The sequence below is a fragment of the Lutra lutra genome, chromosome 13 (genome assembly GCF_902655055.1).
Source record: "Lutra lutra chromosome 13, mLutLut1.2, whole genome shotgun sequence".
Lineage (NCBI taxonomy): Eukaryota > Metazoa > Chordata > Mammalia > Carnivora > Mustelidae > Lutra > Lutra lutra.
Genome location: NC_062290.1, coordinates 63,992,108 through 64,014,510, shown reverse-complemented (window position 1 = coordinate 64,014,510; position 22,403 = coordinate 63,992,108). Strand labels below are relative to the sequence as shown.

Genomic DNA, 22,403 nt, shown 5'->3' with positions numbered 1-22,403 from the left:
GAAAAGCTTAGAGAGAAGCTCAGATCCCAGGTTCCAGCTTTTTCGAAAATCACCCCCTCTTTGACTTTGGTGTCACTGAGGAGGACAGGTTGGACCAAGTGTTTTGATCCAAAAGCTATTCTCTTGGAGTAAACACGTGGGGTTGAGAAGCTGTGGGAACTCTTTAGAGCCCCATCTGGTGTACTCTGAGCAGCCCCTTGTTAAATAGAAACCCGTGAGGTAAATGCGACGCTCAAAACAAATACCTCCTGCCAGGAAATGCCTCACGCACCAGGGAGAATCTTCCTCGAATCACAGAATGTTGGAACTGCCAGGGGCTTCAGAGATCAGCCTCAGAGATCAACCATGGGCTTCAGAGATCTGACCTCCTCATATCACAAAGCAAAGGGAGTATCAGGGGAGGCCAGGGACCGGCTCAGGGTCATAGAGCAAGTCCATTTTGGAACTGAGACTAGAACCTGGGAGTCCTGGCTCCCAGGCAAGTGCTCTCACCCACAGCCTAGTTTCATTCATGCCTGGCCAATCTTTCCTATTTCCTTCCTGAGCAAACTTTTCACCAATGACTCCGTTACAAACCCAGCAGATTTCCAACTTCTCCTAAGCAAGGGAAGAACTTAAAAAATAAAATAAAATAAAATAAAATCATAGTAATTACCTGATGGAAAGTCTGAGAACAAACAGCTCCAAAAAGGCTGATTCTATAAGTAACGTCTGATCTTCTTTGGGGAGATCAGTAAATCCGGGGATCTTTTCTGCCCAGCTTCTGGACACATCGATGGAGGCTGTCAGGAGGTTGTAGAACTGTTGCACGTGCTCAGCATCTGTGCCTGCCGCAGCCTGTTCGGCCGGACAGTACTAGAAGGCAAACCGCAGAGAGCTGCATTAGCGCAGGTCCACTGGGGCGGCAGCACCATTTGCAAATTAGCTTTTTCAAGACAGTCAGGGCCTAAAACCTCATTTTTAGGTCCCACGGTTGTAAAACTTTTTTTTTTTTTTTTTTGCATTTAGTCTCATCTGATTCTCACAATGTAAACAGAGCAAATTATCTCTTTTTTTTTTTTTTAAAGATATTTATTTATTTATTTCACAGAGAGAGACACAGTGAGAGAGGAAACACAAGCAGGGGGAGTAGAAGAGGGAGAAGCAGGCTTCCTGCTGAGCAGGGAGCCCGATGCGGAGCTTGATCCCAGGACCCTGGGATCATGACCTGAGCCGAAGGCAGATGCTTAAGACTGAGCCACCCAGGCGCCCACATTGTGTTATATCTTAACAGACAAAAGAAACCTGGTGACATCCATTAGTGCAGTGGTTTTCCATCCTGATGCAAGACTGAAATCAAGTTTTACAAAACACCTTGTCTAGCTCATCTGCACAGAGATTTGAATTTAACAGGTCTGGGGTGGGGACTGGTCATCAGGAATTTCAAAGGCCCCCCAGGTGATTCCAAAGAGCTGGTAAGGAGAATCATTACCCCTGAGGTCTGTGTCCAACAGGCCTCCAGGGTCTACTGATTCCACCACAGCTTGGCTGTCTCTGGGATGCTGATTCAGTCACAGTTCTCCAAGTGTAGTCCCTGGGCCAGCAGCACCAGCAACATCTGGGAATGTGCCGGAAATGAACATCTTGGGTCCCCACCCAGAACTATAGAAGCAGAAACTCTGAGACTAGGAGAGGCTGTTTTATGGAGACCTCCAGCTGATCCTCGTGCACACTGGAGTCCAGGAACCACAGAATTAACCAATAGGAAAAGAGAATGAATTTTGCTTGTTGCAGGTAGGTTTCTGTAAGACAAAACAAACCAGACCAGAGGAGGGGGGTGCTCCTTAGCAGGGCCCCGGCAGTCATGTGCTATCAGACTCAGGACTTATGGCTACTTAAATTCATGAAAACTAAATAGAAAGCCCAGTTTCTTAGTTGCGCTGGCCATATCTCTAGTGCCCTAAAGCCATATGTCATGTGGAATATTTCGATCACTGCAGAATATTCTACAGGACAGCACTGATCTAAAGGATCCCAGGAGAAGAAAGGTCCAAGTAGGAATACAGTCCTTGTCCAGCTTTTGGATATTCTTTTAGACTCAGGGTTTTGCTTGAGTCACTGGAGGAAAAAGTCTTTGCTGCTCTGCGCAGGAAGATTGATAGAGCAAGATAGTAATCAAGGGTCAAACAACAACAGAAACGCAACAGATCCGCAGAAATACTCATGGAAGTACGCACATCATTTCCTTCGCCCTCACGCAGCCTTATGTGTGTTTGTGTCTTTTGTCTCAGTTCCTGCGGCGTATGGATTTTAATCTGTATTTTACAGGTGAGAAAAATGAGGCTCAGGGGGACTTAGGGAGGTGAAGACTTTCCCAAGGTACACAACCAATAGTGGTCCAGCCAAGTCTTAAACATGGCCCCATGACTCCCCCTTCTACACTCCCTGGCTGTTAATATGTCTGATGTTCCTAGCTGGTATCCTGTGGGATAGTTTTAAATAGTGTTTTTGCTTTGCTCTAATCGGAGGTGTCTGCGTGTGTATTTGGTCCCATGTTTTTGTCAACAGCACGGTGACAGCACATAATTGACCTCCAATAAGTTGTTGAATATTGCTCAGTGAAAAAACAGTCAGGGGAGTGCCTCGGTTTGTCACAATGCCCTAACCTGGCTCCCGGAGGAACAGCCAGGAAGCGCCAGGAGCTGACTAAGGAAACACTTAGGAGGAAATGAGGTACTTGCCTTAACTGGGTCTCTCTCTCTTTTTCCCCTTTGTGCTTTCCCAAGAGGCATCATGAAATACCAAAAGACACCATCAGACAAGGGGCCCAGATGCTTTAATCCTAGATTTGTCTAGGCCCCTAATTTGTGAAAGAATGTAGCTCTGTCTGTAGTTACCTGGGATAAATTACTTCACTTTTCTGAGCCTCGGTTTTCTCCTCTGTAAAGTGGGGATTAGAGCAGAACCCCCTTTAGAAAGCTGACAGTACTACATGTGAAACTCCCGCGTGCTATCTGGAGTAGAGAAAAGAATTTTGGACCAGGCAGTAGGTCAAGGGGTCCTCCTCCAAGCTCTGGCATTGACTTGCTATGCAGCCCTAGCCAAGTTACTTAACTTCTCTGGAGAAGGAAGTGACCGGGCTACCTGATTTTTAAGATATCTTCTGGCTCTCTGCATTCAGCTGTCTTTCTCCTATTGATTTCTAGTTTAGTTACATTGCGGTTTGATGGCACACATCGTCTGTTTTCATTCTTTTAAATTTGTTAGGGTGCATTTTATGGCCCAGACTATCAACTATCCTGGCGAATGTTCCATATGATGGCTCTTGAATTCGATGATTCTACATGTTGTTAATCATACCAGCTATGCTGTTACTGCCTAGAATTTGGCACTGATTTAGCATTATTTTGTCTTAAAATAGTGTGTTAAATGGAGAGAAAAAGACCAAAGGTTGTAAACTTGTCCCTGGGAACAGGACCTAATAGTGCCCTCCTGCACTGACCTCCCTGAAACCATGGCTCACAACTCTGTAATCTCTCTGCTCAGAATCCTCCGGAGTGCTTAGCTTCCATCCAGCATTCTCTGTAGGCCTCATCCCTGCTGGGCTCACATTTCATGCGTCCTGCACACAGGGAGGTGCAGACCCTGCCTACCGTGTTTGTGCAATTGTCTCCGATGGAGTTCAGCAAGGAGAAAAGCCAGCAGGCCCGGCACGCCGGACTCCAGCCAGACCCTCTGGGCTTCACCTGCAGTGATTCTGGCCCACGGTCTGGAATTTTGGGGACAAACTGGAGTCAGCCTGAGCCACCACTAACTTGGGGTTGACTAGAGGAAAAAACAAACCAAAGGTCCCCTCTGTTGAACGTAAGATTTAAAGGAACAGAACAAAACATTTTGGATCCTTTCTTACCTGGCCTAGAAGTTTTTTATAAAACCTTGCCAAGGAATACTGGGATTTGCAGGTGGAAGAATCTGATCCCCATTCTCAGCTTCTGGGCTCCCCTACATCACTCTGTTTCTGGGCGAGGCAGTTTTGGGGTTCACCAGAGAGAATCCATTTATTGGATTATTGTTCATTTATTGATCATTCCCATTGAATTTAGGTCAACTAGAGAAAGACTTTAAAAAAAATAAATCTTTTTTCCTGTTTAGGCTTTTTATTTCAGCCTGTGTGAATAATCAATCCATCTAAAATCTGCTTTACCTCTGGCCAAAGACACAGTATGACATTTACTAACCATTTAGAAGAGGCTATCACTGTCTGATGGAAGTTTCTCCGAATGACCTAGAGTGAGAATCTCGAGCTGAAAACATCCACAGAAGTTACTGAAACAAGTCTCCATTCTGCATATGACAATACTAGGGTTGGGTAGGTCAGACTTCACCAACAATCCTAAAGGCCTAAAATAAATTGTTCGAATGCGAATTAAGTGAGAGCCTCCGGGAACGCCAGCCCCGGCACATGAGTAATGTGAGGTTTTCAGAGCAAAATGGAATCTGGTATTTACTCCACCTCACTGCTAGTCCAGGCTGAATATGTAGAATGTCCTAAGAACCTTTATCTCCCTTCAGAATGTTACTTCCCCCTGGGTCTTTCTATTTCTTTATACATTTTAGATGTGATCATTACATGAGCCAACTGTGCAGACATATTCTTAGGTTTTTACACTTTAAAAAGTGACACTTAAAAAAAATTGGCAACAAGTATGTCCCCCCCAACACCCGCCCTGCTGCCATTTTTCTTTTCTAACCCCCTCCCCTGCTAAAAGACAAAAGAAACAAAAAACCCTCTTCTCCTCCCACTAATGGCGTCACTACAGTGATACCTTTGCTTACTTTCTCTCTCGTTTAGGCTACGTTAGCTGTAGGCAGGGGATTCTCTTCAACGTGTCCACTGCTATAGAACAGTACCTGACACCCAAGAGCCCAATCCATAATTATTTGTTATACGACTTGGTTACCCTCCGAAAATTTATATGTCTATCCCTCATTCCCTCTAGCCTCCAAAAAAAAAAAAAAAAAAAAAGCTGGGAAACATAAGATTAGAGGTAAAACTGGATTGTTTTTATTAAACTATACTGGTGGTTCTCAAACCTTAGTGTGGCAACGAGTCACCCAAGGCACTTGTTAAAATGCAGATTCCTGTCTGCCTCATCCCCCCGTCCCAGTTCTGATTCGGTAGGTCTGGGTGTGGCCCAGGAATCTGAATTTTTAAGCAAACACCCTGGGTCTTCCTGGGCACCACACTCTGGGAAATGCTGAGCTCAGCCCATAGCAGAATTAGAGCGTGGCTAACAGTCAGAGGGTCCAGAAGGAGAAGCCTGGGAGGGATCATGGCGGGGCATTTAGTCCCATCTCCTCACCATTCAGACAAGGCAGCTGAGGCCCGCTGTGGCACAGGGACTGGCCTGAAATCTTGTTAACATATTTAAATGACATTTGCTGGTGCCTGGTTTTATTGGAGTGGCATCTCTCGTTTTTGGAATCTGTTACTACCCTAAGTGACACCAATTACTGAGAAACATCCCAGTTTGCTGAAGAATACTTAAAATGACCAACTAATGAGAACGTTAAGTATATTTTCTCATTAGTAATAATGGAGGCTCCGAAGCCAAACCCCATATCTATATATACTTGTATTGCTAAATTAAAAGCAACTGTGGGGCAGAGAACAGCTACATTTCGAGGAGAAACAAATCAAACGTGACATGTTTTGACTGCACTGATATACAATGATCTGAGCTCACTTTTGAAGGAGAGAAGTTTGGCCCAAAGGAGAAGTGAAGGTCCCAGAGCCAGGAACACTTCCCAGAGCGAGAAGCTCTCTTTCTGGCCTCTCATACATGCATGCATTCCCTCTGTGACTTGTAACCCAACTGCTCCACCTCCCTTTCCCACAATCGGGGAAAACCACTCACTCATGACCTTAGAGACATACACGCCGGAGCAAGGTTGGAACATACCTATCTGGCAAACATTGTCTCATTTCTCCATTTGCCCAATTCAAGGGGGAAACTGGTATTGTCAACAAATTGTCTTGGTCAAATCAACTGTCTGACTCAAATCCGACAGGGCAAATTCTTATTTAAAATGTAATAAACTATGGACACACACTAGAATGTTAACATTTGTTACCACTGAAGAGTGGGATTAGTCAGGAATAAATGAAGAGGAGAATTTCATTTTTCACTTGGTCCTCTTCTAAATGGTTTGCCTTTTAAAAAAACCCAATGGGTATATATTACTATTATTGTCATTTTTAAAAACCCAGTAAAGCTTCTATTAAAAAAAAAACTAGTAAACTTTCATTACAGAGACAAGGCAGTATGGTGAAATAGGAACTTAAGACCTTGAGTGATGAGATTCAGATCTAGCTCTAGCTCTGCCCCTGACCTTAGGCAAGACTCTTAGGCTCTGGAAGCTTCTATTTACTCCTCTGAAAATATGGTGGTTGGATTAGATGATCTCAAAGTCACCTGCAGTTCTATCCATTTGAATATATATATCAGGAGAAGATATTATGAAAACTGAATTTCAATGAATGACATTCTTAAAAAAATGACGGAAACAATAAATTACAGCACATAAAGCTGTGGCTTAAGTGAAATTATGTAAGAACATATGTGATGTTGCCTAGCTCAAAGTAGGCACTCAATAAATTCATTTTGCTTCATTCATTTTATGGTAATATTTTTTAGAGAACAAAGCAAGTTCAATCTTGCTAAATAACAAGTTTCTTAACATATATTCACATACACATTCACATATATATCTAAAATCATATAAATATAAAATTACTTGTATTTAGGAATAATAAGGTAAACCCCAGAATCATAAAATCTTAGAGTTGGAAGGAATTCAATATTCAAAATAACTTCTCTGCTTGTGAGAAATCCTGTTATGTGTTCTCCTTATTTACTTCATGTGTTGATGAGCTCATGCTTCCACAGTAACTCTTGTAGCTAAGAGAGCTAGCTCATCCTTATCTTCAGAATGAACTGGACGCCCCCCCCCCCCACTTCTTCTTCTTCTAGATCTGCCCTTGGGAGCAGCAGTCCTCTTTCCACAGGGTAAAAGAGTAACCCAATCCTGCCAAACCTTCTCACTTTCTGTCTAGATATTTTCGTTTCCTCCAATCATTCCTTACAAGTTTCCATAAATGGTGTGTTTCCTCGTCCCTCTTAAACTCCAGTTTGGGAATGGACTTAACCCTTGAAATGTAGTCTCATAGAACAGAGCCTGTGTGTCCACTCCCAACTTGGTTCTGGTCCTGCATTTCTACTATAGCAACCCAAGGTAATTCAGCATCCCTTCCTTCCATCACACATATGTTTTGTTGGTTCATATTGAGAGTGTATGGAATAAAGTCCCAAGATCTTCTTAACAAGAACTACTGATGGGCCAAGGCTCTTCCATGTTTTGAAATTCTAAATGCTGAGCTTCACATTTATTTTTGTTAACTTTCTTCCTGATGGCTTCAGCCCATCCTGTTCCAACCTGTCGAAATCACTCTGAATGTTGATACTGACATCCATCATATTAGCGATCCCTCCCAGATTTCTGTCATCTGCAAATGTGATCAGCATGCCTTCTATGCCTTCATCCAAGTTTTTGATGAAAACTCACTGTATTTTTAAAAAGTCTTTTAATTTAATTGATTTTGGTCCAAGTTTTGATAATTTTGTAAAGCTATCTAAAAGCAGGAGAATCCAACTTATGAGGTTCAACCTGATTCCAAAACAATGCAATTAAAATAAATATGCTTTACAAAATTGGGCAAGGCACCAAAAGGTAGTATTAATGTGACCCAGACTCTGGAATGGTCAATCTGCTATTTTGGACAAAGCTAATAATTAAATTGGATAAATGTTTGTTGATGAGGATGATGACTCTAGTCTAACACACTGAATAGTGCAGAGGCAAGCAAACACACTGGATTGATTTTTCCATGTGGAGACAGTTCCCAGCTGGGACAACTCAAAGTGCTGGGGAGGGTTTGCCACTGAATGACTAATTAGGCCACGTAGGCCAATAATTGGATAATTTAGGGCCAAAAAATCACTCTGGGGGCCCAAGTTCTCTGGACTGACCATCAGTAGTGATTTCCAATGCCTGGAACAACGTCAGACCGTCCTACAGGCTCGGCGTAGGCACTGTGGAGCAGCTTCATGAATTCAGACAAATTGCATGTGGGGAGGCCCAAAGGTGCTTCAGGGAGGAGAGGTCATTATTTCTGAATGCTTTTCTAGCACCCACTCTCATTGAAACCAAAGACACAGTGAAGCATGGTATCTAGGAACACAGACTTTGGGGTCTGTGGGTCCCCAGAGATTGTTGGGGTGTTGGGTCCAACACCCTTTGCTTCTAATTCTCTCAATTAGAATTAATGAATGAGTTAATTCATTCATTAATTCTAATGTCACCTATGTGACTTTGGGCATGTCACTCCCTTACCCTTTCCCAGTTTTCATCTTATCATCTGTGATATAGGTGATAACGTTTACCTTAATGATATGGCTACATGACCTGTGACATGTGTAGTTCATACATTCAACAAATGGTAAAGGAAGAAAGGTTGGTCAGGGAGATAATGTACAGGGCACTGTGCTAAAGCTTTGACAAGTATCATCTTTTTGACTCTTCTTCACAGACCACCCCAGAAAGTAGATATTATTATTATCACTCCATAACACAGATGAGGAAACTGAGGCATTACAAGGTTTCATGGGTTGCTCAAGGTCACCCATCTACTAAATGATGGTGTTGGGATTTTCTTCTAGGCCTGCATGGTTCCACAGCTTAAACCCTTAACCACTGCATTATTCTGTTAGACTATTATTTGAGACTTGACTTTAGTTAAGAGATGCTACTTGTAATCAGAATAAGAGTCCTCAACCTTTGGTGCTAAGGGTCTACCATGCTTCTCATTTGAAATCTTGTGATTAGGTGTGGAGAGGAAGCTTCACAGCCTATAATGAGAGTGAGGACGAGGGAGGGAGGATCGCAGCAGGTTCACCAATCACCCCTTCATTTCTGTCAGCATTGCAACCCAGAAGGAGGGCACACAGCAGACACACACACACACTCTCTTTGCCAGCTCTTCCATCAGAAGTCTGAAATACTGATTAGACCTGAGGAGGGCAATCTGGTAGTCGCTGCCAAGTCAGATCAACCAACTGGAGATCCCTGGATTGGCCCTTCTCTCTCATCTGTGTGCAAACTGTGTTTCTAAGTTTTCTTGGATTAGAGAGTGGGAGACTATCCTCACTGTTCACTGTTCTTTAAGTGGTGAGACGAGATAATAGAATGCAATGTCTAGCATGCAGAAATAACCCAATAATTGTGGTCTTTTTCCTTCCTTTCCCTCTCTGGTGAGACCCCGTCTTATTAGAAGCTTGCTTTTCTGAGTCCAGTGATGTTTATACATTTGCTCAGAAAATCCCTTCTCATGGTTCCCCTCTGTGTTATACAAATTTCTGGGAATTTTCAGAGTTCAAACTGATGATATTTGACCACATCTTATGAGAAATAAAAATAGTGATATGCTTTGGTTGACTTAAATAACAGTATTGGTACTCATTTACGGTTTTCAAAGCCATCATTCCTGTGTGACTCATGTTCCAAACATCCCTCTGGGGTTAAATATTATAATCATCTCCACTGTAGGAATGAGAAAGCCATGAGCAGGAGCCAGGTAACACTGGCAGGGAGCAGCAGAGGCAGTGTTCCATCCCGATAAACCTGACACCTCCCAATGTCAAGGCCAGAGCTCGCTCCTCTCCATCAGTGGTCTAATCCCCTGAATAAGCAGCAGGTTAATCAGTGCTGATGCAATTGGGTAAACTGGTAAGGGATAACTTGAGGCTCACCCAGATGGTTTGATCACAATATGAAAAAAGTGTTGGTCCCTTCCTCTAAACCACGAAAGAAACCTACACACTGCAATTCACCTGTGCAGATTTTCATTGACACAACCACCAGGAATTCTGCAACAATGGTATGACAGGTGCAGCACTGTCAGGGTCATTTGTTAAGGCATTCAGAGACCCAAAAAGGCAAAAATGATTGGGCGCAATGGATGCACCAGAATTGCTAAATGAAGGGAGAACTATAGGAAAGGTATGAAAACTGTTCAGTCCAGCGCCAGGTGCAAAGTCATTCAATCAACTCATGTTACCAGTATCATGAACAGAGACCGGATCATTCATTCGAAAAGCAGGACATCATAAAACTTACTCTGGAGTAATCGAGATCTCGGGGTGTTGAGTCTGTTAAAGCTCGGACAAGGGCGTTCATCATACAGATCGGAGGAGAAGGTGGAGAGGGCTGAGAAGGTTCCTGCTGTAATGGGCTCTTTGGTTTGGAAGGCAGCCGACCTCTCCTCCCTTTCAGACTGTCTGTACGGACAACTGATGCCAAGAGAAAAAAAGAAAAAAATGTCTTCAAAGATATCCATAAAGAGCCATAAATCACAAAAAAGAATCAAAACACATTACAGTTGAGCAATCATTAACTAGACCAACATTTACAAGTGGCAATGAGTTTGGAATTCTATCCCCACAATGATTTAATGAGAATTGAAACAAGCAGCATAAAAATCACTCATACTTACATCTGGTAATGAATTAGCCCTGAAAGTCTCCCTTCTTAAATAGAACAGAGATGTATGTACACAAGCTCTCTATTGATTTTGAGAAATTAGAATAAGTAGTCCTCGGCTATTTTTAAATGGGAATACACACCATAAAAGTAAAATGTTGGGAAGAAAAGGCAACTAGGAAAATTCACCATCCCAACATTAATATCAACATTTTTCTCAGTGATAGAATAGGTATAAGCAAGCTGAATAAAGAGCATTATATCCGTACCTTCTTTAACCATGCCAACACTGAGACACTTCTGAAATCGACAGTACTGACATCGGTTTCGACGTCTCTTGTCTACAGGGCAGTTTTTATTTGCCAGGCAAACATATTTTGCATTTTTCTGAACCGTTCTCTGAGAAAACACAATACAGAGATAGTCAACTAATAGTTTCTGGAAAGAGGTAGGACCTGACAAGATGTATTTTAATTACAATGTGAAAAGCGACAGTGCAATTCGTATAATTAGATAAATTTAATTTCCTAACACGCTAGCCTGCAGGAAAAACAATTTTATTAGTGTTAGCTGCTGACAATGAAAATCATCTCGGATTGTTCTGAAGCAAGTCTCAGGAGACACCCAAGTCTGAATGATAAAATCATATCTGAAATTACCAGGTCAACATATCATACCTTGGAGGATTAGATTATCTCCACTTTTAATATCCCTTTGGGAACAATTTTCTACTTGTTCCACTCCCCTGATTATTGCTGACCTTATTAAAATAAAATCAAAATTATCTGGGATGTACTTTGTTGGCTATCACTATTGTAAGTCAAATATCACAGTAACTGGCTTTGTTCCCCAATAGAGATGAAATCATAAAAAGCAAAATCAGGACTTGACTAGTTAAAACATATAGGAAATGTTTTTATGCAAAAAAATCACTATCGCTTAATCTGCCTATATCATTTATTTTATCTTTAAGATATTAAGATAATATATATTAAGAGAATATTTTCTTAAGAGGATATCTAGGGTAAACTGATTATTTCTGACTTTTGAAAGTAAAATCTTAAAATTGGTTACTAAAAACCACACCAAAAAAAAAAAAAAACCAACCCAACAAAAAGATTAAAAAAGAAAAAAAAAGGAAATATGAGAGCCATAAATTTTCAATAAAAATTCCTATTAATAGGTCATCTCATAAATGACTACTGACATAGACATCAAAATAGCCATATTGTAAACAATACAACATAAACCTTAGACTCGGATATCAAATGAGGTTTTATTCTTCAGCATCACATATGATTTGAAAATGACACATGGAGAAATAATGAAGCATGTTTTATGCTCCAGATTTAAAAAAATGATTTAAAAAATTAAAAAAAATTGTACAAGTGGATGTGTATTTACTACTTAGGGTGAAATTATTCAGAGATTACCTGAATCTATACAACTCCAAATAGAGCAGAAAGTTGGAATTTATTTAGTAAGCCTGGACCGCATTAAAGAAAGAATGAAAGAGAGAAAGGAAGGAAGGAAGGAAGGAAGGAAGAAAGAAATCCAGATAATTTAGGATTGGTGATCTATTTTGGGTCCAAAATTCTAGATTCACTTTTACTCTTTTACTTTTAGCAGTTCTCAAGCCCCATAAATTAGTTTTCACCCCATCACCTTTTAATTTCATTTTAGGGAATGGTTTCTAAACTGCTTCTATGACTTTAAAAATCTACCAAAGCCAGATCCATTTAGTTTAAAATGCAAAATTCCAAAACACAAACACATCTCTGAGTTTCCAGCATTTAAATTCTCAACAGTCTGTAAGGGTAGGAAACTTATGTTTCCTGAATGAAGCTCTCTTTCATTGGACATGCAGTAATTTCTGAAACTCTCTTTCTTGCCATCATCCTCAAGGCTACCTGCCAGTTTGAGTGCTGGTGGCATTTTGCTTCAGGTATACATCTTCCCAATAACCTGAAACCTTCCCCACATTTGTGTGTGTCTGCACAGTTTAAGGACAGGGAGAGATCGTTATGGTTCAATCACTGAATTCCCATCATTAACTGCACCTCATGTCACATTTTTAAAGAATTCAATTTAATGGTAGAAAGCCACTGGGTAAAACCTGCTCCTGTTCCTTTAATTAACAGATCTGTGGGGTGGTTCTCCCCCATCCTACCCCCACCCTTTTGAGTATAGATTTGTTTTCAAGGCATTGCTGCAGAAAAGGGACGCTGCTGGGGAACACTTAATTGACATTTCTAGACGAGGAATGTATTACCACTCCTGTATTTTGGTTAACTCTCAATTATTCAGAGGTGATTATATTCGTGGGTTAATCGTACTTCTCTTAATTGTTTTTCTTTCTTTTACCCTTTTTGGCTGCCTGTTTCATTGCCCTTCAGCATTTCCACTGAAATGCTGTGAAAATGAAATCTGCTACAGGAATGTGGTTAACTTGGAAAGAACCCTGGTAAAGCGTGAGCAGTTCAGACAGGAAAAAAAAATGGCTAAACTGAGGGTTCTTCATTTAAAACATTATATTTCTGCATACCTCCTATATGGCACTAGACATACTACAAAGTCTTTTCACAGCATTTTCTCATTTATCTGCAGAATTTAATTAGTTGCATGATGTCTAACCCCAGATAAAAAATAACTGTTGCTTGCTGGTAGGCATACCAATCCACACACATGTGCATTTTAATAAATACTTGGTAGTTTTCATTTAATAACGAACTACTATTTTATGGCCCTTTAAATAAATGTGTTCATAACTGCTTTATCTAATTTGATACTCATGGCCCTTCTCTGAATTTTTATTCACCTGATTGGAAAATGGAAGCCTAGAAAGACATACCATGCTCAACATGGTATGTTGGATTGGTAGGTGACAGATCAAGGACTCCTATTTGAGTGTTCTGACTCCAATTTTAGCACACTCCCACTCCCAGATATATCCTATTGGCCTCCAAATACCAGTTACCCAATCAGCATCTAGCTTCCCTTTTACTTCCACCCTGCCAGGCTCTGAAGGCCAGGGAGTGGCCAGGTGCAAGAACATTTGTGGGTTTGCAAATGCCTGATATAATGGCCAAGGGAGTAGAGAGGGTGGCACAGAATTAAGGGTCTGAAGAAGTCTGGGAGTCAGTAGCAAAAGTTGAGTGGCAAGAGAACAAGGCCTCTTCTCCCTCAACAGTAGAAAGAGCGCTGACCCCAAGTGTTGAAGGAAACCAGCCGGAACGGCCAAACGTGCCACTAAATCACCATTTATAGAACGCACAAGGCTTCTCTTTCTAGGCTTCAGCTTACTCAGGGGTAAGTTATGGAGGAAGCCGAAGACCCTATAAAATTCTCCTTTAGGTCTATGAGATAATGAACAGTGTCCACACCTGGCACTGTGTGTGGCACAGAGATGGAGGGGACTGGTGAGACCCCAGCTTCTGTCTTCTACAGAGGGAGCTGCCCCAGCCTGCAACCAGCCAGTTGCTCCTGTCTATTCTGCTGGTGCAGACCTGCGAAGAGTTCTCACAGAGTGTGTGTCTTGGGGTAATTTGAATAACCTCTTTGAGTCTCCACTTCCTCATCTGTGAAGCAAGGATAATTAATACCTACCTTCAAGATACTATTAATAAAAATGGCTAGTGGGTGGTCAGAATTCAATCTCAGGTCTGTCTGCTTCTAGAGTCCCAGCTCTTATATGAGGATTAAGTGAGATATAAATGTCCAGGGCCTGGAACACAGACCCCATCCCCTCCGATACCCTGCATGGACAGAGGAGGAATACAATGAGGCTTATGCATTTTTTTTTTTTTTTAAAGACTAGGGATCCTTTTGAGAATCTGCTGAAGGCTCTCTCCAGAAAAATGTTCATAAGGTAAAGCCAAGTCGGGAGGTTCACAGCTCCCTGGAGTCCAGGTCTGCCTCCGTTCATGGACCTCAAGTTAAACCCCCCTGAGAGAGTGGGTGTGAAGGTGCTAGGAAAGGCTACAGGCACGCACAGTATAATAATGCCACTTCTGGAAGGGGAAGGACCCTCTTGGCCGCTCACTTGGCAGGTGGCAGAGGACGCTGGCTGCAGAGGGGAGGGGGCGCCAGGATGAGGCGTGCGCTCACCTTGAAGAAGCCCTTGCAGCCCTCGCAGGTGCGCACTCCGTAGTGCTGGCAGGCGGCGTTGTCCCCGCACACGGCGCATGTGCCCTCGCCCGACGACGAGCTCCTGTTGGGCGGCGACGGCAGGTTGGGGCTCTCGCCCAGCAAGCTGGACGCCGTGGGGGAGGCCGTGAGGCCGAGCGGCGGGAAGGCCAGCGCAGCCGCCCTCTTGGCCAGCGGCAGCCCGTATGGGTGGCCCTCGAGCGCGGCGGCCTGGCTGCTGGCAGCGGCGGCGGCGGCGGCGGCGGCTGCGGCTCCCAGCGGCAGGCTGAGCGCGGCGGCGGCCGTCGGGTCGTAGCCCAGGTGGTGGCCCCCGGCCGGGCTAGGCGCGGGCGGGTGCGGCGGCGAGGGCTTGAAGTGGAAGAGCGGGAAGCGCGCGCCGGGCACGGTGGGCACAGCCTTCATCGGCGGGTCCAGCAGCGGGCCCGGAGCGATGCAACCTTGCGCCGAGGGCAGCGCGTCGTCCCACAGCGCCCCCGCCTGCGGGGGGAAGCCCGGCGTGGTGGGCGTGGATGGCGGGGACTGCTTGAAGTACATGGAGGTGCTGGGCAGCACCTCGTCCTCCGGGCCGGACGGGGGCGGAATGGATGGCTGCTGCTGGGGCTGCTGTTGCTGCTGCTGCTGGTGGTGGTGGTGATGGTGGTGATGATGGTGATGGTGGTAGTCGTGCGCGCGGCCCTCCTCCATCTTGATCAGGGGCCGTGGCCCCGATGGCTGCATTTGGTACAGGCAGGAGGGCTTGAGTTCGTAGTTGCTCGAATAGCCTTCCATGAAGGTACTGAAGCTGGGCAGGGACGTGGTGGCGGTGGCCGTGATCTCAGTGCTGCCAAGGTCCATGGTCAGTTTGGCGTAGTCGGGGTTCATAATCTCCGTGGTGTATTCCGAGCCGTAGGTCTGCACTGCATAACTGGAACCTGGAGGCGAAGGGCTATACTGGGCTTGCACGCAGGGCATATCTGCAGGACAGGGAAAAGGGTCTGTCAGAAACAAGTCAGCACTCTCTCCTAGCTGACAGGTACCACTGGGTTCATTGCTCTCTCATCTGGGAAATGGGAGGGGAAGTGCCATCCTTTTCTCCTTCCGGTAGAGTAGATTTAAAGCTTCATGCTTACTTTCTTCCTTGGAGAAAGCAGAATTCCTGAAAGACTGTCTAAGGGGCCTCAGGATGCCAAAACCAGGCCTCGTGGGGACCTCTGCCCACCTCTTGCCCTTGTTCTCCACCAGATCTGGGAAATTTGACTCCTTCTTTCATAAGCCCAGTCATGTTTTGACGAAGGGGTTTTGAACCCTATAAACTAATTGGGGGTGGTCTTGGCTACAAGTTGGGAGGACAAAAAGAAAGCCAGTGAATGCTCTGTTGGTTTATTTTTGGGAAAGAGGCCACTAGTCCCCAAAGTCACATGCATTGATTTAGAAATCTGAGTTAAAAAAAAAAAAAGTGTCCTTTGCGAGACTTACTGGCCAAGGAAGACTGACATTCTAACATTTTATGAGTGCCAACTGAGCCTACCCACACATATTGTGGTCGCTTTCTCCCACCCCCTCCCCATTTCTCCAAACACAGCTAACAGCCTACACAAACTGGACCCCTCGTGATGACTTCAGCCAGTTAGGTGGAGAGGTGGGAACATAGGCCCAGGAAATGGACTCGGGGGAGTTTGTGCCATCTGCAAAGAAAAAGATCAGCAGCTGCAACAAAACACCCACCGCACATGCTCTCTGCCGTATACAGTATGTATACACACACACACACACACACACACACACACACACACATATATGTATGCCCCAATTCTGACTAATAAAATATATCAGTGGCTGTTTTAAGACAACAGTTTACAGCTACTATAAGAGGTGAGGTAGCCTACAAATTTTCTTATGACAGAAGAATTAGTACCTCTGCAAAAGAAAGCAGTTCCTTAGTAGGTTCAATTTCTCTGCCAGTTGACTATGTTGAGCCCCCGGAAGTGACTAGTATCCCGGATGCTTATTATTGTTCAGAGAGGTTGAGCTGGATGAGAAGGCCTTGGGAATTACTGGATCTAGTGGCTGATTTTTTAAAGATCTTATTATTTCTCTTTCTCTATGGCTAACTAGAAATGGTAAAATGGGCAGTTTCTGGGGGTTGGTTTTTCTGAACCAAAGGAAAGCAGGTGCTTCACCTCTGTTTGGAGTCTATGGTCTAGAAGTTGTGACTAATAAAAAAAGTGAGTACTTCATATTTCCTTTGACATCTTTCTCTTACCCACGTTTCCAAATCTGATTGAGTCATGCGTGTATGGGATGAAATCTTGACTTGAAAAAAGGTGATGAGGGCCTGTGGGAAGAAGCGGTGATAAGGAGAGGCCAGTTCAAGCCTTCATTTTCCAAGAAGGGCCTTAAAAACACTCACTAGTTTGAAGTTCAAGGATTACTTATCCTGCTGTCTTGTTAGGGTGAAATGAAAGGCTAATGATTTAAAAGAAAGAACACTGCCCAATGTTCCATCTATTCCTCCTTCAGCACCTCTAGGATTTCTCCATTAATCTTCTGTCATCTTTCCTTGCCAGTCCCTATGCATTGCTCTTCTTTGTGTCTTTGTTTCCAGCTAGAATATGAGTTTGCTTGCTCCTAAGTTCTATTGATCTGCGTATCTTTGGTGATTACACAGTCCAGGCACCTGATATCTCTTTAACAAAGGCATAAAGAGGTGTTAAAAGCCAAACCTGCAATCCTTTCCTTTCTTTTGCCCAATTAGAATTTACTCCTTGGTTTTCAGCTCAAATGCTTTTTCTCTTTTCCTCTGCGCTTTAATAATCCAAACTTCTGCATCAAATGATTTGGGTTCTGTACAAACATAAATGCTCTGTACTGCTCAAAGAGAGTCCATAACTTTTATATGCATAAACTGGATATAAAAGGAGAGCAAAAATGGAGACATCAAAATGTATAATAAGATCCTAATCTATTGGCGTATGACTTTTTTTTTTTTTTTTTTTAGGAAAAATATTTTTGAGAAATGCAACGCTTAATTGAATCTGGCTGCTCTACTAGGTAGCAACAGGGTGTGGTATCCAGAGGAGCTTCGTGCAAGGAGGCCACCTGTTCTGTGAAATGCATGGTCAACAGTCACTGCCCTGGTGCTGGGAAGTGGAACAGCCCTCCTGCTGGGTGTGTGCATTCCCCCCCGCCCCCACCTCTCCCAGCCAGAGAGGAATAAGGCGCCATGCCTTTAGACCTACCTGGAGGATATCTTGCGCGCTGAATGGTGGGGCTGTGGGTCTCTCCAGCGGAGGCTGAGAGGGTGGGAGGCGGGGACGTCCGGCGAGGCGAAGCGGTGGCAGTGCTACCCGGCTCCGCTGAGGGTCCAGGCTCAGGACCGGGGCTTGCCGAACTGCGCTCTTCCGCAGGAGGCTCTGCGGGCACCGGGAGAGACAGAGCTTAAAGTGAGACCAGGCTGGTCGTCGTGGCCGGGGCTGGGCGTATTGGGAGAGGGTGGTTTGGTAGGGGGGTCACTATGAATGCTACGTTAATTACAAAGAATTGTAAGGGCAAAGAAGCAGTGATTAAAGTGAACGGGATTCCTGGGCAAGAAGCATCACACCTCCTTGGGGCGGGGGGGGGGGCGCAGAAATGTTGTCAGGCACCCACTGCGTTCACCGCCGTTTTGTGGCACCCAAATCTAGGCTAAAAATACGTGCATTCTGTCATCGCCTAGGAATTGATCTCTCTTGTCCCCACAATTGGTTCTGAGCTCGCCAAGTCAGGAAAACCAAAGAAAGAGCACCCGAGGAAGAGTTTCGACCGAATTCGAGGAGTCAGTGAGTGTTCACGAGCAGAAAATAGTCATTTTCCAACTCCACTGCCCCCCCCCCCCCGCCCTCCTCAAATACAGAATTTACACGTTGCATAGGAAATGCACAAGGTCCGGAACGAATGCGTGAATGCCCCGGGGAATTAAGAAAGTCTGCGCTTTTCATTCTAAATGCTAATGGAGCTTAGCTTCTATTAGCCGCGAGTTTTGGGGGCCAGGGGTCAAGCAAACAAAAGGACACTGTGGAAACAGCCCCGCGCTGGAAACAAGGGGACCAGGCAGTTGGAGTTCCAGGCTGGTAGGGTGGGAGGAGGGAGGCCCCCTGCACCCAGCAGGAGGTATCTCTGAGGGTGGGCGACTTCGAGGCTCGGGGCCATCCGGCGGCCCCGAGGGGGCACATTCCGGAGGGTGCCGAGCGCGGCTCCGGGGCGAGCGTCTCTGCGCACAGCCTCAGCGAAACTTTGTAGCTGGAATCGCAGGTCCGCGGGCCTTGGGGGAAAAGGTCCACTGCCCCAAACTCTGGTCTACAGCGCCCCCTTTGCCTGGACCCGTTCATATCTTGAGGGTTGGGAAGGTGAAACTGAAAAAACCCCAAAACACAACCCCCCCCGCCCCAACCTCGGGAGTGCGCGGGCCGAGAGGGGCGTGTTAAGTTTTGTCCCCCGCCGCCCCTGCGCCAGCGGCTTGCCTGAAGGAAGAGGGAGAGGGGGTATCGGAACCCCCGGGTCCGGTAAGCCCTCGAAAGCCAGGAAACGGGGGATTCCCTTGCCACCCCGCCCCAGCCCTGTCCCAGCCGATCGTACGGAAATCTTGCGCTCGCTCTAGCGCAGGCACGGGCGGATCTTCCCACGGCTATCGCAGGAGCTTCCCGTCCACCCAGAATTTGCAATACAGGACTCCAGCAACCTCCCACCACCTCCTGCAGTAGGTGCCCTCATTCCTGCCCTCCCCTGGGTCCTTTCGAGCGGAGTGTTTCTCCTAGGATTTGCGAGGTTGCGTCTCCTTAAGGAAAGGGCTCCCCTCGAGCGCCGCGCGTTCGCGGAAAGAGCCACACCACGTTTCCTGCAGCAGAGCCGAAAGCCCCAACGCTCCCCCCCGCCCCCACCCCCGCCCACTCCCATGGCCGGTTACCTAGGCAAAGCCTCTGCGCCTGGAAACACGTTCCGCCGCTCCGGCTCGCGGCCGCCAGGGCCGGGAGCACTGAGCCTCGGGGTTGTAAATTAGGTAGAAATAACTACCTCTGTCAAAGCTCCTTTCTTTCTCGTAGGCAGACGAAAGGAACACCCCCACGTTCCCCTCCCCGTGGTGAAGTGTGTGGAGGAAACCGTGAAACGCACCATTGTGACCGGGGCTCCTCCGCGGAGTTTCCAAACCTGGGGAGCGGGGGCGGAGGTTGGGCGGGGGCAGTAGGAGTGGAGGAGAGACCGACAGAAAGGGAAAGACAGAGATTCTCAGAAAGACCAAGGGAGAGGAGACAAACCGCGGGGGAGAATTTCTGCGAGCGCGCGGTCTCAGGGAAGGGAGTGGGTGGGTGCGGAGAGGAGGGAGCCGGTGTGGAGGTGGCTTGGCCTGAGCAAACTTTGATGTTCACAGTAGGATCACCTTATCCAGGTAAGATAACTCGAATGAACTCCAACTTCATTCATTGTGCCCAGTAGCCCCGTTGGGCAGCTTTTTCTTTCCTCTCAACTCAGTTCTGTAAAATATTTCTCCGTCGTAGAAATAGAGGATTCAGGACGGATTTGCCATTCACCTCTCTCCTGGCACCCTAAGACTCTGGGATAACAGCCCAACATTTGTGATTACCAAACTCCTTGCAGCTCTTCCCTCCGAAGAATCCGGAGGCGTAAGTAAAAGACAATTTCCAGGAACGTTCTTTAGAATCAAGGGACAAATGCTTTCTCTCTTAGTACTGACCCAAGCTTCCAGTGGGTTCGAGAGGTGCCTTAGGTAGTCAATCTCCCTAGGCTGTGCTCTCATAACCGCTCTCCGCTCACCACTGAGAACTTTCATTTGTTTCTATTAAGAGTAAAACACTCAGAGCAACTTCTCCAAAAGCGCGAGTTCTGTCAGTTAAGAGTAAAACATGCCCACACCAAGCCAAGGCCCGAAGGAAACGAACACCATCCCCACGCGTGTCCGGGCTCGGGAGTAGGCAATTACACCCGATTACCTCTGAAGGGAAAAGTGTACACGGGCAAGTAGGCTACGCCAGGCAGACGTGCCTAGTGGAGCCCTAGGCTCATTTCAATACAATAAGCCACATTCCTACAATTACGCCCTCTTTCCAGAGATCATCCGAGAGACTTTGCGAACTCCAACCACTGCTGCCCATGCCCCTTCCCTCCCAAGCTTCCTCCCAGTCAACCAGATGGAAGTCCCCATTAGGTATATTAACTTGGACCCACCGGAGCCCCTATTTTCAATCCTGGTTAAAAGGCAAGAAAATTACTGCCGTTCATCACCGGAGCTGCAACTCCCTGCCGCTGCCGCTGCCGCCGCCGCCGCCGAGAGCATCATTACCATGACAACTAGAGCCGAAATACCCTGAATTACATCGCTGGAGCAGCTACTGAACAAATCCCGGTCCTCCTCTTTGTTAGAGGCTTTTCGCCTCTTCGGGTGGGGGGAGGAATCCCACGAGCTCCAGAGATCCCCGCGGGCCCGCTACAGGGGAAAAGTTTCACATCAGAACCCACCGGGCCGCTCGGCGAGCAAAACCAGAGCGACGAGCCGAGGGGGAAAAACCCCACACGCAAAGTTGTCAATTTCAGGAGCGACGCTTCCCAGCGCGCCAACTTTTTAGCAAGTCCCCCAATTAACTGGGCGAATCTCATACGTACTTGAGTGCTGTGGCGGTTCCGTCTTTAGAGCGAGTTTCTAGAGAGCTGCCCCGAAATCTTCACTGGGGGGGGAGTCACAGCTGCTGTCCCGGAAGGGCTGCTGTGTACAAGCCCAGCGGCTCCCAGAGGTGGTGAGCGTCTGGCAGGGGATGCTGAGATCCAGACTCATGGGAGAGTGCCGGCGAGGGGTTCCGCGGGCGTCCTGGCTCCGGCCGCGATCAAGGGGGAGGATGCCGCCGCAGTTCCCACCTCCAAGGCCACCGCCGGCGCTGTCAGCGTTGCAAAGTGAGTCCAGGAGGGGCGTCCGGCTGCCGCGCGGCTCGGCACCAGCGAGGGCGCAGGGCGAGAGGGGTGTGAGCGCGCGGGAGAGAGTGGAGTGTATGTGAGGAGCTTGTGTGCGCGCGTGTCTGTGTGTGCGAGTGAGGGAGCGGGTGTGAGCTTGTCTGTGTGTGGGGAGCGGAGGAGGAGCAGGAGCTGGAGGGGTGGGGGGCGGGAGGCAGGAGACTCCGCTCTCCCGGCAGCGCGTTCGCTCGCTCTCTCGGCACGTCATTTATGCCACAGGAGCCCTAGCGGCCTCTCCATAGAGTGCCTGGAATGCGAGACGTCAATGTGACGCCATGGGACGCTACGTCACCCTCCTCCTCCCTCCCCTGGCCCAGCCGGTTCCGCGTGTGCGAGGGAGGGTGTGTGTGTGTGTGTGTGTGTGTGTGTGTGCATGTGCGCGCGCGCGCGCGTTCCCCGACAATTCTCAGGGCTGCACAATGGAAACTGCGCGGCGCCGCCAGCCCCGGCAGGGGGGCCTTTTGGACTCGCGCCGCCAACCCCTTGGCCGCGGTGCTGCTCGCCAGGGCGCGAGTCGGCTAGAGGGTGCCGCGGCCCGCCCGCGGGTCAGGCGGGACCGCCCAGCTGTCAGGCTCGGGTGGAGTAGAGTTGGAGGAGTGCGGCTGGCGCGACTCCGAGGCTGCCCCGAGGCATGGAGCCAGGGAGAGGGGGTAAGGGAGAGGACAGCTCTTCCGAAAGGGAAGGCTCCGCCAGCCAGCTTCTCC

The 22,403-nt window shown here is 46.8% G+C and overlaps 1 protein-coding gene across 2 annotated transcripts in view; it reads right to left on the bottom strand.

The window, feature by feature from the left end:
* Positions 1 to 21,885, bottom strand: part of NR4A3 (nuclear receptor subfamily 4 group A member 3) — a 35,456-nt gene extending 13,571 nt beyond the window's left edge. Inside the window, exons 1-6 of one of the 2 annotated variants that reach the window (XM_047700813.1) lie at positions 21,358 to 21,885; positions 17,943 to 18,116; positions 14,686 to 15,677; positions 10,848 to 10,977; positions 10,216 to 10,388; positions 656 to 855 (exon numbers count right to left, since the gene is read on the bottom strand). In XM_047700813.1, coding sequence (XP_047556769.1) covers positions 656 to 855; positions 10,216 to 10,388; positions 10,848 to 10,977; positions 14,686 to 15,675 — 1,493 coding nt within the window. In that variant the 5' untranslated portion in view covers positions 15,676 to 15,677; positions 17,943 to 18,116; positions 21,358 to 21,885. Of the gene's footprint in view, positions 1 to 655; positions 856 to 10,215; positions 10,389 to 10,847; positions 10,978 to 14,685; positions 15,678 to 16,966; positions 17,039 to 17,942; positions 18,117 to 21,357 lie in introns of those variants that run through there. The other variant, XM_047700814.1, reaches the window with a different exon arrangement.
* Positions 21,886 to 22,403: the final 518 nt, after the last annotated feature.